The sequence below is a fragment of the Pyrgilauda ruficollis genome, unplaced genomic scaffold (genome assembly GCF_017590135.1).
Source record: "Pyrgilauda ruficollis isolate IOZ18807 unplaced genomic scaffold, ASM1759013v1 scaffold24, whole genome shotgun sequence".
In the NCBI taxonomy this organism is placed as follows: Eukaryota; Metazoa; Chordata; class Aves; order Passeriformes; family Passeridae; genus Pyrgilauda; species Pyrgilauda ruficollis.
Genome location: NW_024523648.1, coordinates 15,810,761 through 15,824,285, shown reverse-complemented (window position 1 = coordinate 15,824,285; position 13,525 = coordinate 15,810,761). Strand labels below are relative to the sequence as shown.

At 38.3% G+C, this 13,525-nt stretch overlaps 2 protein-coding genes across 4 annotated transcripts in view; both read right to left on the bottom strand.

Moving 5' to 3' along the window:
• LOC121354808 (utrophin-like) overlaps positions 1 to 429 on the bottom strand; it is a 256,297-nt gene extending 255,868 nt beyond the window's left edge. For both annotated transcript variants that reach the window (XM_041469722.1, XM_041469723.1), the window contains exon 1: positions 406 to 429. The gene's annotated coding sequence lies outside the window, so the exon portion shown is untranslated. The remainder of the gene's footprint in view (positions 1 to 405) is intronic.
• Positions 430 to 1,258: 829 nt separating this feature from the next.
• The window catches only part of LOC121354809 (utrophin-like), an 86,168-nt gene continuing 73,901 nt past the window's right edge, over positions 1,259 to 13,525 (bottom strand). For both annotated transcript variants that reach the window (XM_041469725.1, XM_041469724.1), the window contains 9 exons: positions 13,195 to 13,272; positions 11,363 to 11,455; positions 10,331 to 10,503; positions 6,840 to 6,955; positions 5,673 to 5,836; positions 4,863 to 5,066; positions 3,654 to 3,835; positions 2,796 to 2,946; positions 1,259 to 1,378 (listed from right to left, as the gene is read on the bottom strand). In XM_041469725.1, coding sequence (XP_041325659.1) covers positions 1,265 to 1,378; positions 2,796 to 2,946; positions 3,654 to 3,835; positions 4,863 to 5,066; positions 5,673 to 5,836; positions 6,840 to 6,955; positions 10,331 to 10,503; positions 11,363 to 11,455; positions 13,195 to 13,272 — 1,275 coding nt within the window. In that variant the 3' untranslated portion in view covers positions 1,259 to 1,264. The remainder of the gene's footprint in view (positions 1,379 to 2,795; positions 2,947 to 3,653; positions 3,836 to 4,862; positions 5,067 to 5,672; positions 5,837 to 6,839; positions 6,956 to 10,330; positions 10,504 to 11,362; positions 11,456 to 13,194; positions 13,273 to 13,525) is intronic.

Genomic DNA, 13,525 nt, shown 5'->3' with positions numbered 1-13,525 from the left:
CACAATTGTGTATATGTGTTCATGCTGGAAGCACATATACATTAATTAGGAAGATTTCTGTAATTACAAAGGTACCCAATATGAACATGACAATGACTTTTCTAAATATCACTGATATTCCCAGTTCTTGATCATTTTACAAGATACCTTGGAAATGACTTTACAAGGAGCTATAAACTTCTATTCTTAAACTTTGGAAAAATAATTCTCTTGCACTTCAGAGATACTCCTGTCCTCAAAGAGCACAGGGAACCCAAACAATAACAAATTCTAGGCTTTCAAGGCTTCTTTTCCATGAAAAGAAATCTATCCTGGTCAGAGATTTGATTCTTTGTGCTTTTTCAGTTTGTTTTTTTCCCTTCCACAAATCAACCAGTCACTCTGAGAAACTGAACAGCTACTCACCTGTTCTTCCAGCAGCTCCTGCCATAAAAGCTGAATTTCTTGCAGCTTGACCCGCCGATCCTCAGTCCAACGACAAACTGCTGTCCAGCGCTCACCAAGCCTCTACAAAAGCACAAAACACTCAAATTATCATGAACCTCACAAAGAAACTCCAAAACCAGATATTCAAATGTGTGATTTCTACTTCACATTAACTTCTTTCTACATTACATCTACTTCCCTTTCCATTATTGATATTGCTGTATTGCACAGAGCTGGAGACTAACACTTTCAAAAACATTCCCATATGGCCTTAACTCTGGTTTTGCTCAAGTCTTTGAGCGATTTAATTGACTTAAAAAGGAATCAACAAAGTAGCATGACTTCTGTTTGAAAAAATTCTGTATCATGTACTCACTGTACTTCAGGTTACAGTCCTAAGTGACAGGAAAACACTTCATATGATATTCCCTAGATAAATTGTGTTCATGCCTTCAAGTACTTCTCCTATCAGATTTTAACTTTTGTAGGAAAATAACTTATATGAAATAAGAGTTGTACTAGGAATCTTCCCATTTAATCAAACTGCTTAAAGGATATGCTACCAAAGTATCTAGGTCATTGGGAATGCAAACTACTTGACTAATCAGGGATAGACCTTGAAAGTCACCAAAGCACTTTTGCAGGTTTTAGCTTGAGCTGATTTAATAATTTTTAAGTTATTATTGTTCCTAAAGAAAATGTTATTTTAAATTACTTTCTAAGATAAATTGTCTTTAAACACAAAAATGTTGATTAACAATTACATGCAAATTTTTCAAGTATCTAATAATACAGTTTAAAAAAGAGGGCTCTAAGATTTCTAAGATTTTACCTGCAATTAGTATGCCAGAATAGCTGTTGCACTTTCCCCACTGCTCTCATCAACAATGACCACCATGTGTGTTAGGGAGTTGACCTTCACCTGTTCTGCCTCTAGGTCACTCTGCAGGCTCTACAAGAACAAATCAGAGGTTACCAACTTGGAATGCATTTGCTAATCTGCTATTTTGGCCACAGTGACTATTACAGATTCTGTGGCAAAAGAACTTTAGCATTTCAGCTTCAACAGCTACGCACAGCTTTTACCACTGGCAGTCACTGTACAGTTTAAAAATTGTAAGCAAAAGGCTGCCAGAAATGAACCTAAACCCATTCTGGGTTAAAATGCTGTAAAAGACAGAGTGCCTTAAGTTGGATGCCCCATACTTGACTAGGAGAATCACATGACAACTGCACTGACTTCCATATGCCTGCTTAGGAGAGCTTAAATGTTTCTACACTGGGCTGCTATTGTTAGTAAGCAAGCAACATAGGGCATGCCAAACAGAAATCATTAAGAACCCTAATTTTTCAAGAGCTGACAATATAATTTCAAAAGTATCAACAGTGCAATAACTGACCATGGTGCTCCTAAGATAATAGTTGAAAACTGCAGAAAACATGCAGCTCTGATTAGTTTAAAGCAATGTGTAGATGTTCAAATGTGTAATGTTCAAATATTCATACAACTTCTAAAAGAACAGACTCAATGGTTAAAGCCTACTACAAAATATCTCTGCAAGATCAACACACCTTTACAGTACTGTAAATGTCACTTTTTATAACTAAGCTACTCTATGAAACACATGCCTCAAACTCCCAAGACTTTGAAAACAAAGGACAGGAAACTACACAGACTAAAAATACTCCAGTGTTCTTGTTCTGTGAGGTACATCCCATGCTGGGGAGAAGGTCAAACCTCAGCACTGAGCATGAAAACTAAAGCTGCACCGCAACAAATATCAAAAGGACATCTTTCTCTTTCACAAAAACATTGCAGGGTAGGAAGGCTGGATTTGCACCCAAAAACTCAATTGAGAGTAAAAACACTTCCAAAATATTGCACACATGAGAAAGCAGTGTCTAAGCACTCCCTTAGGATGCGATCCCTGTAAAAGCAGGGACTGGAATTGGTGACTTGGAAGGCCCTGATGATTTTGACACTCACACTATTTTAATGTGCAAGTCTCAAGCAGGTTTTAGTAATGCCTGCCAGTAATTAAAGGCAAGTCTGTCCACAGTACCTTTCGTACTCTTTGTCACATCAACAGTTTACCAGGAGAGGCTCTATTCTCTGCACAAAGTAAAGGTAACAATTTTCCCTAAAGGTTTCATTTCCTGCACGAAGCAAATAGTTCCTGCCAGTGAGCAGTGCTCAAGTGTTAAGTTAAAGCTTCTAATTCCTTTCTACACCATCATCATCCTTTCCCAAACACCAAATGCAGCCATATATGACCCTTGACAATCAAGTTTCTCAGTCAAGAAATCCACCAACATACACATCTTCCAAATACTTCTCCTATACATATTACATAACAGCAAAAGGTTACCTTATGTTCTTCCAGCTGTTTTTGAAGTGACTCCAAATCTTCTGCTAGGAGCTGAGATTCCATCTTCTGAATGCGCTCCTCTGTGACTGTCAGCCAGTCAGACAGCTGCTGCAACTGCTGCTTCTGGAGCTCCATCAGCATGTCGTGCAGGCTGCAGGGGGAAGCACAGAGTTACTTCAGGAACAGCTTTCCTGAAGAAAGGAAGTAAATTCTAGTTCATACAGGAAAGAAGCAAGGCCATACATAAAACTGTTACCTATCACCACATAAAATGTTCACCGTTTAGCTAAGGAACACAGATAAGTACTCTTGGTTTTTTCTCAACAAAAATTGTTCATGAATTATATTCAATTTATATCAGGGATTGTTTCTTCCCTGGGGGTTTGCTGCTAATAAAGCCACTGCTCAAAGTCACAACAAAACACAGTTTCTCCACTGATGTGCAGCTCTTACCTTGGCAACCCATATGTAGGGAAAAATTATTCTACAAGCTTTTTAATTATGTAAATACCCATAGATATCCACAGCCACTACACGCTTTATTGAGAAACTTAAATGTTTATAATATTGTTTCAGTACTTTATGCAACCACTGCATTTAAATACCACATATTTAGTCTGGCACGTCTACACAACAATTCACAAAATACTTTATGTAATGACAAAAAAAAAACCCCAATCAGTTATACTCATTCCTTTTGTTTCACCTTAGAAAGTATGAAGGAGGATTTTTTGTCACAAACTGAAATGTTAAGTCTAAAAAAATGTCTTACAAAGGGATGCAAACCAAATTCTCCAAAACACAGCAAACACCAGAGGTCAGTCCTGAAGCTCTAGAAGTTATGTGCCATGAACTCACCGGGACTGCCTGTCCATGCTCTCCACCCTGAGTTCTTCCCAGCGGGAGTTCAGCAGCAGCATTTGCTCCTGGATCTCAAACTCTTCTTCTGGTGACAGATTTCCCTGGGCCACCAGTTGGTTTCCAGCCTGCAGAACATTGCCCACACTGCTCTGGTGCGCAGTCAGTTCCATCATAAAACCCTGGAAATGGTACAAGCAGACACGTCACTGTGAGGTCCTATCAGAGTTTATGACTTAGTAAATATCCTAAAAACTTAAAATGTTTGAAAAAGTGTGTAGAAGGAGCTGGCACCATCAAATGCATGAGGATGGCAGACCTGTTCCTTTTATAAGACAAGATTTTCCATGTGCTACAAAAATTCTGCATCCAGTAAAACAGAGAAAAAAATCCAACCACTTAAATGAAAGACCTGTTTGGGTCAAGAGAGCCTTCAAACAAACACACCAAGAATATAAAACAGGCATTTACCTATTACCAACAGAACATAAAACAACATCTGAAATGTATTTTAGGAAAGCAATTAGAACCCTATGAGTTAGCAATATATATTTACCGTAAATCCAGAACACTTCTTCCTTTGCTTCATGGCTTTAAAACTATAGCACAAGGGAAAAATTCCTCCTATTGATCAGAATTCAAACGCAGTATACAAAAATATATTCTGTTTTATACAGTAAACTGACTTGGGAGAAAACTAAATCATCTAACATGACAAACTTCTAGCAACATTAGGACATTTGCTCAGATTTATAACAAAGTCAACCCAAAATTTGTAAAAAAAATAATTTGGAAGCATCCATACATGTTTCTGAAACAAACTATCATCACAGGAGGACCACTGAATAAATTGACATGATTGTCAATTTCAGCATGACCCTTATTTAACAGCAAGTGGCATAAGGCTGACCAGGCTTTTTAGTAATTGTCAATTTTAGTAATTGACAACTCAGTCTGAGATCAGACTGCCTTTGTATTATGCACACCTGTAAACCAGTCACCAAAGGCTCTTTTAAAAAAAAGACATTAAGATTTCAAAGATGCTTCACTGTAGGTTCTTCTAAAAAGAAGAGTTTTGCCTTGAATAAAGGCTAGGAAATGGAAGTTCTGCAGCTTATTTACACAAAAAAAAAAAAAAAAAAAAAAAAAAAAAAAAAAAAAAAGAAAGGAATCTAAACCACACCAAAAGAATTGATAAGAGAAGCTTACTTCATGGGTGGAAAATTGTTCTTTGACTTCCTCAACATCACCAGATATTTCCTCCTGTTCCCGAAATGCATCCTCAGCTGACAGCAACCATGTAAGGACTTCTTCCAGAGCAACTTGGTAGCTATCCAAGTCCATATCCACCTCTGTCACTGTGCTGGGAGTCTCTGCTCTAGAACTGTCCTGGTTTTCTTCAAGTGACACAGTCTAGGCAGCCAAGAGGAAAGAGATGTCTTAGAATGCACAGAAGATGCCGTCCCCAATGGTATTAAAAACAGAACAACTAAGAACTCTTTCAAGCTTTCATAAGATGTTAAAAAAAATTGTTGGATACACTTTAATAAGAAAGGCCAAAGTCACTATATTAAAATAAAAGTTCATTAGTACAGAACCTGAATGGAAAATACAACTTCAATCTTGCTCTCTCAAAAGTGAATCTCAAAACCAACCAAATCCTCATCACTATCACTAACCACCACAAGTTCCATGGAAAATTCAGTTAAAGATCCTGGACCACCCTCTTCAGCTGATCAAGATGTATGAAACAGAGAGGCAAAAAAAAAAAAAAAAAAAAAAAAAAAAAAAAAAAAAAAAAACAAAAAAGCAGCATAACACAAATGGAACTTTATATCTCAATACACAAGATGAAAAAGGAAGGCAGAAAGACTGAAGTTAATGACAAAGAAGTTTTTCGTATTTTCCCAGTTGTGTTGCCCAAGACAGAAGGCATGTTCCAGAGATAACTGACAAACATGAAGACCACCTAAAATTACAACTGCAGAAAAGAAAGGCCAGCTTTGATAACAAACACACCTGCTGCACACTGAATTCTCCATCCTCACATTCTTGCTTGTATCTCCTTGGAAGGGTTTCCACCTCCCGAATGTCTTCCATTGTAACTTGCTTAGGAAGGACCTCAAACAAAGAAGTTAAATACATAATAATGGACTTTTTGTCTGGAAGCTGTACAGCAACATCTGCATCAAAAAGATAAAACATGGGGAAAAATAAATGAAGACAATTTTTTAAATCATTACATAGAACACAGGTTCACATATTGTCCTGTTCAACAGCCTTTCATAAAGTTCTAACTTAGAGACCAGGCTGGACACACATTAAAAATAGCATGAAGGAGCTAAAAAAAAAAAAAAGAAAAAATAGATTTTCTATATTTGGAAGTGAATTCACAGTAAAAGTCTTGATCTTTTTGTAGTAAGAACTCAGATATGAAGTTGCTGAGGAATAAAATCTGCTTGGGGAAAATTGTTCTGAAGCATCTTCCGAGCAGAAATGTAGCTCAAGAACAGTATCCTACATAAATAAACATTTCCACTTAGGCTCTATCCCCCTTCCCATTGCCAGTCAGGTAATTTTCTCATTTTCCACACTGGAAAGAGTTTCACTGAGCCAGGTCCACTTCTCTTGGGTAATGGTACCTATTCAGTTAATACTTTTTCTTTTCAATAAGGAGGGGGTGCTTGTCTTTCAGAATGAATCTTCAGAAGCTCACTTCAAAGCAGACGAACAGGTCAGTAAATTAAAAAGGAGCCATAAAGGTTTCCTGATAAGCATTCCTAGGCAGCTACTGCTACTCAGTGTGTGTGTAAAGAACAAGTTCTGAGCTCTTAAACCAACCCATTCTACAGAATGCACTACTGCACCTGAAAAGCACACACCCTTGCAGCACAGCTCCTGCCTAAAAGGAAACAAAGTCAGTGTACCAACTTCACCTTCCTTGCAAAGTCCCTGGATGGAAAGTCAACCCAAACTTCAATATTCAAAACACTAAAGCCTACACATGTACATCCACACCCTTGCCCTAACAAATGGCGTTTGCTTAAATCCAAAATTTAAAGGCTTGCAATTAAATAACACTGCACAAAGCTGATAGAATCGTTATTCATACTTAGTATCAATAGAAGAAATTTCTTTTAAGAGAGCTCAAAAAAAGCTTCTTGTTGAGTAAAAACTGTATCCCACCTTCAGGATCCAATAGTTTCTCTATTCCTAAATGGTTCTTGGCTATGTTGAAAGCATTTTCCAGTCTCTCAACTGGGGACATCTTTGTCACTTTGTCCCAGCTGAACAGTTCAGGTCTAGAAGTGAAAGAAAAACAAGGATGAAAGCAAATTTATCCATAAGAAAATTCCATACCATGCAGAATATCAAGTTAGGCATATGATAGTAGCTACCCAAATAATATATTCATACACGTATGTACCAAATACCAACATAAGCGTATATACGCAAACACAAAACAAAAAGCATGATCCTCACTTATAAGTGACAATCTGACAATCACAAATTAACTGACTGCATGCCCACAACAACATCCACTTTCCATTCCATGTCCCAAACAAAGTCATGGACTGGAAGAGGAGATCAAATACCACTAGCAAGAACACAACCTCTGTTTAAAATTTATCCCAGAATCAGTTTTCCTCAATTGTTTCTTTTACGGCATTGCTATTACTACACATTTTCTGCATCAGGCACTGCTGGGTAATAAAGAGTCACTGTTCCTGGGAAACCTCATTCCAAACTTGTGATGTGGCTCAGTGACCATTCCAGGCCATAACAGCCAGAAGAAATATCAGTCTCCACCCCACTCACTCACTCTTCTCCGTAGTCTTTTTGCCCCAATAACAAAAAACAGCCTACAAGAAAACATCCCATCACAAGTGCTCAAGAGGCCCAGTGCAAATCAGGCCAAGAAGCTGATCAATTGGCACTGTCAGCAGCCTTCATCTAAGATCAGTGTTAACCCAAGGGCATCTCCAGTCCAGCTGTGCACCCAAAACACGCTGGCGGGTCTCAAGGGGAAAGAGCAGAGCACACAACAGGAAGCAGAGGGAGCAAACAGGGCCCATTCCCAGCAGTATCTACACCTGTGGGGCATGATCAGCCAAGTGCTGCAGCAGCATAGCTGCAGAGCCATTAAAGCACCGTCCATTTCTCCTGCAACAGTGGCTTCTCATCAAAACACTGCTATTGATTCTGTACTTTATAGAACTTGGGGAGGAAGAGATGGGTTTGCCTTTAATTCTTTTAATATTTCATTTGGTTGTAAATTGACTTAAGAGTACCCTTTATCATCTGTTAAGTCATTAAGTTTGTGAAACAGGAAGTCCCTAAGCCAACACAGTCTAAAAAGCAAAAAGCCAGAAGAAAGCAGGGTGAGCAGGAACAAAGATGCACATAGCTCATGGAATACTGTACATCCATGCATGTACAGCATGCAAAAAAAGCAAGGAGTATGTACAGTATGCAAAAGTAGCAAGGAGAACCACAGATTCATGTAAATCTTTAGTAGATACTGACTTTGAAAACAAAGGTTTTAATAAATCACAACTAGGTACTTATCTAAGAGTGAGAAAAGCGAACCAAAAAGCAGAATTCAATTCAAAGAGGAGCTAAGCTAATATTAGTAAAAAAAAGAGACCAGTACAGTAAAACGCCAATGAAATTATATGAGGTAATAGGTTATTTACATGCTGCAAGTGTTACAAAGTTATTAGATATTTTAGCCAAGAGGTAGTACAACTTATAATTGTTGATAGATACATAATGAGAAAAGAAAGATATTAAATCTCTTAATGAAATCCATTTAGATTCTCCTCTTTTAAGTGTCATATTAAACTAAAATATAAAAGCAGTATTGAAAAATGTCCCTTAGGCAGGGAAGCACTACTGTCTGGGTAAGTGAAATAGCCTTGCTGTCCTATCGCTTCTGCAACCTGCCCCAATCTCCTTGTTCCTTGCAAGTGCTTTTAAAGTCTCTCCTTCAAAGCTGAAAAGAGAAACCCAGCTCAAGATTTCTTAAAAGTATGGGGAAAATGGTGCTTCTCTGACTAAAGGACTTGTGCTCAGGGACAACAAAGCTGAATTCTGACATGCCAGCAGCTGTCAGGCTCCAAGGAATATGGAATAAAAGGCTCAGACCTAGATTTTAGGAAGTCACAGGAAAGCACAGTTACTGAGTCAAAAGCTTTCAGCTGAGGCTTTTGGTGCTTAACAAGTGCTCTGAAAAGAGCAGAGACTTCAGATCTTGCAAAGCCTAAGCACATAGTAAAAACAAAAGGACAGCAAACAGCCTAAAACTAATTCTTCTGCTTCTCGCAGGTCACCTAGGTTTCATTTGTGTCTAAAGCTGGCACACTCTCCATCACAAAGCCTCACACATTCAGCAGCAGAGCAAGGCCACTACAGGCAGTTTTGCTGGTAGGAAAATCACCACAACTGCTCAAATTCATCCAGGGGAGGGACTTCGTAATACTTGTGATAAATTCCAGCGAGAGGTTTGGCAGTATTTCTCTGTCCTTGCGTTGCAGTCCTTCCAAACTTGCAGAAGCCCTCAGCATGGTACTGGCCCTCCTTACACAGCCTTGCAGGCTGAACACAAGCCAGCTCTGGTCCACAAGACACAGAGCTATGTCAGGGCAGACCTGTCCTGAAGCCAGCGAGCCTGGGACAGAGCCCGCTGCAGTTACCACAGGCCAAATGGGCACTTCAAAGCAGGCTCAAAGTGGATGTATGTTCTGCAAACACTTCGCATCTGCTGGGTGTTTGTAAAGCATTTGCTGTGTCAAATACCTGGTGACCAGGAGGTTTGGTTAAATTCTAGAAATTATTACATCATTTCCACATTAAAATGGTTATTTATGAGTAAGAACAGTCAGACCTTGCAAAGCAATGAGCTGACTTCATTTAAGAGACACAGGATTAGAATTGATTGCCCAGCAGATCTCAATGATTTTTAAAAAGGAAGTAAAAAAAAAAGTATGCAACTTTAATAAAACCTGTAATGATGATTTATTTAAACTTCTGAAGAGTCTTGCAAAAATCAGAAAGAACACAAAAGATCTGTGCAAAGAAACTTTATTCCTTATAAAGTATAATGAACAAACTAAAGGATATTCTAAAGATACCAAAAGTGTTTGATATTCTGCCCCACAGTTCTTCTGAAAGAACTGCATACATTGTCTTTCAAGCACAATATAGTAAAAAATACCAGAAAAGCTACAGAGCCTCTCATTTCTTCATTCTGAAGCTTCTGTATCTTCTTATTGAAATTATATGGCAATCTCCAATGGAAGAAATGTTTCTTTTTGCAAAGGAGGGCAGGTAGGAGAGAAATTCAGGTGAAGGTGATGGCAAACTCCTCCTTCCCCCACAGAGACCCTTTCAATATATTCACTGTAAAATGTATACCAAGTGGGATGTAAACCCACTCCAACTAGCAAATGTTTGTGCATGTGCAGGAACTCAGTGTTACACTCCTGCCTGGGCTACAGCCTTTGCAATGTGCTGGCAATGTCCCACCACTGCTATTGTTACAAAAAAAGACAAACAAACAATCCTGGAAAATGAATCACTGAAATAGGCCAGAAGCTGTCAAATTTTCAAGCACGAAGACACAGAAAAAAAGCTGTTTACTTCACTAGGTCAAAGACAAGCTGTTTGCCACTTACTTATGTCTGTGAATCACAGCATTAAAGGCGAGTCCATCAGCCCAGCTCGTCGTGAAGTTCAAAACATTGACCTGACTGTAAGGTCTGGTGGACTGGCGAACCCAGCTCAGCAGTATCTTCTCACTATTGGTCTGCTGCAAATCTGACATGATGTTCTTCATGACATCCTTCACCTGCAAGACAGCAATAACTACACCTTACAAACACATGTCCCACTTTTTCTCCTTACAAAATCAAACTACTTCACAAATCATGGAAGGGGCTTCCCCATGAAAAGCTATGAATCAAATTCCAATTCCTCACATGAAATTTGGGAATAGCACCCTTCAGACCATCTTTGCCCTCTACTACTTACAAAAGCCAGTGATGCTTCATGTAATGACACATTACTCTTACATTATGATCCTCTCACTCTACTTGTTGCTGCCTGTTCTAAGCATAGGGAATAATACTCCTCACTGCCTTGTGCTGTGGTTCCACCAGTAGACAAACTCCAAAAATACAGCTTGTATAGGTTTTCTGCAAGAAGAGGATATCTGCTTATCCTACAAAAGTAGTTTGTTTTTTGGATGCTAGTTATACACATCTACCAAAGTCCCTCCAACTTAATTCAATGATCTTCCCAGATACTTAATAAACCAGGAGCAATTCAACCAATGAGACTAACAAACCTACAAAGCAGCTGTAAGATGCAGGACAAACACAGCTACCTAAACAGTAAAACACTACCTGCCTCAAGCCCTTGAGGAAGGAATAGAAATACAATGCTTCAGCCTGAAAAGCTTCTCTGCAATTCACACCGGCAGGAACTAAACTGAGCGGCTGAGCACAACTGGGCACATACGAGAATACGGATCATGGGAGGCAGCCAATAGACTTCAAGCAGAAACCAAATACTGGCCTGACTTTATTTATCAGCCCAAAATAGAAGCAGTATTTTCTGCCACCAAAAGCCTGGGAAGGTTGAGAAACTCATAACAGAACAATGTACATGATTCCTGGAAAGGAAGAGATCTCACAGTAGCCTCTCACCTGCCAGTGCAAGATAATGCTCCACAGCAGCCCCAGCGTCAGCTTGTGATTTCCATCAACGATGTCAGTTCCTCCAATATTCACCAACTCCACCTGGAGAGGTTGAATCAACTCTCTATTAAACACTGTTATCACAGCTCCAAGTAACAACCCCACCCCACATCCCTGGCTGTCCAGCCAAGTATTACCAAGTGCTCTGAAATAAAAAGTAGTTGAAGAGAAAAGCAGAGTTGACAGAAAATTGTTCATCTGAATCTATCATGACAACTGCTTAAACAAACTTAACATTAACTGCTTAAACTGCATGACAAAAGATGGCACCAAAGAAGATTTTCCACAGGAAGAGTTTTATTCTCTCCTCTAAATATACAGGTGCATACTAGCAGCCAAAACTGAAAAACAAATTCAAGCATAAGGGACCTGATAGGAAAATAAAAGTTAAGCAAGTTTGGTCTTCAGTTATTTTTATATTTTAATTTGATTTGCAAATCAAAAAAGTTGACTTTCCTTACTTGGAACCATTCTGCTTAAAGGATGAAGTTCACAGGATTACTTGATCACCTACACCTGAGGTTTGTCTGATCCTTGCAATATATATTTAAACACTTTTATAAATTATTTCACAAGTTATGAATATTGCATAGCCCACAAACTCTCAAACAACAGAGTGCAACTGCTTCTTAGTGGATGCCTTTTCCCTCCATCGTAACACACAACACACTTTTTAATGAAGCTAAGCAGTAGGCATAAATCAACTACATGACCCTAACAACCTTCAGCTAACTAAGACCATCTGTTTACTTCCAGAAACCCAGATGCTGCCAGCTTCAGGAAGAAATAATTAATTATTGCAATTCAGTATTGTTTCATTTATTGTCATAATAAAATAAATCAATTTCAAGCTGAAAAACTCATTATTTAGCCTTTAAAAAGTTAATCAATATTTACAGTACCTCAAAGAACAAAAAGAACCCACTGCCAGCTTTGTCTGCTTCCAAGAAATATGACACTAGTCCACCAACACAGAGGGGAAATTGCAGTATAATACAGCATGTTGTATCACTCTTCAATCATCAGTTTATACAAATATGCCCATGCTTTCTTGTATTTTACGTCTTTTATTGCCAAAATGTTCTTATTATGTTATTTCAGTGGCCTGACATTCACAAATAGAAATTCTAAGTATAGACAGCACGCTTACCCAGAATTGTTCGTCAAAAAAGGAAAAAAACCTAAAACCACTTTAATATAGCACTACAGTCCTCCAGGCATTAAAAACAAATATTAAGCCAAATAATTATTATTTTTATTTTTCTTAAAGGAGGATTTGATTTTGTTTGCTTGTTTATTCTTCTAACCAGTCATGCAGCAAATTAGAAACACTATATGTTTGGCACAGAGACGACAGAAATCAATCAAAAGACCCTCCTGGGAATGGAGAGCAGGATAGAGCCACAAAACCTGACATTCCCTTACAGATACCTGCACAAGTTATACAGCATTATTTGAAATTATTTTTTTGTCCTGCTGTGTTCATCAGCTATGCAACAGCAAAGCTTCAAGGTACCTTTTTCTTGGGAGCTGCATACATCTCAACAAACCACAGTTTTGTGATTACTCGTTTAATACCATTATTAAGTTTGCATTTTAAGATCTCACAAAATTGCAGGACACTGAAATTCTACATTATATAAGAAACTATGAACAGTTTATCCATCTCCATGAGGTCTCATTTTAGATACAAAAACTCTTTACTCTCTGCATTCTGAACTCATTTACATACAACAACAAACTAAGGAATCTCCCAAAAAGCTGTGGAAAAACATGCTCACATTGTTCTGATGCAAGACTTGCAGTACTCGGTTGACGTTATTTAAGGCATGTACTCGTGTGGAACCTCGTTCTTTAGGCTGAAAATAAAAAGTTACAATCTGTTCAACATCAGAATTAATGGACATACCAAACAAAATTGGAGAAGAAATCTCCAGATTTTAACTTTTCTTTTAGTAATAGTAAGAAAAACCAAACAAGATCATCCATAGCAATTTCAAAATGAAAACTGGTCAGAACAATATTCCCCAATTCAAGGCACAGGACAGGCCTTGGATTCAAAATGTATTTCAGCTCATCATTATTAAGTGCAAAATTTTTATTCCCAGCATC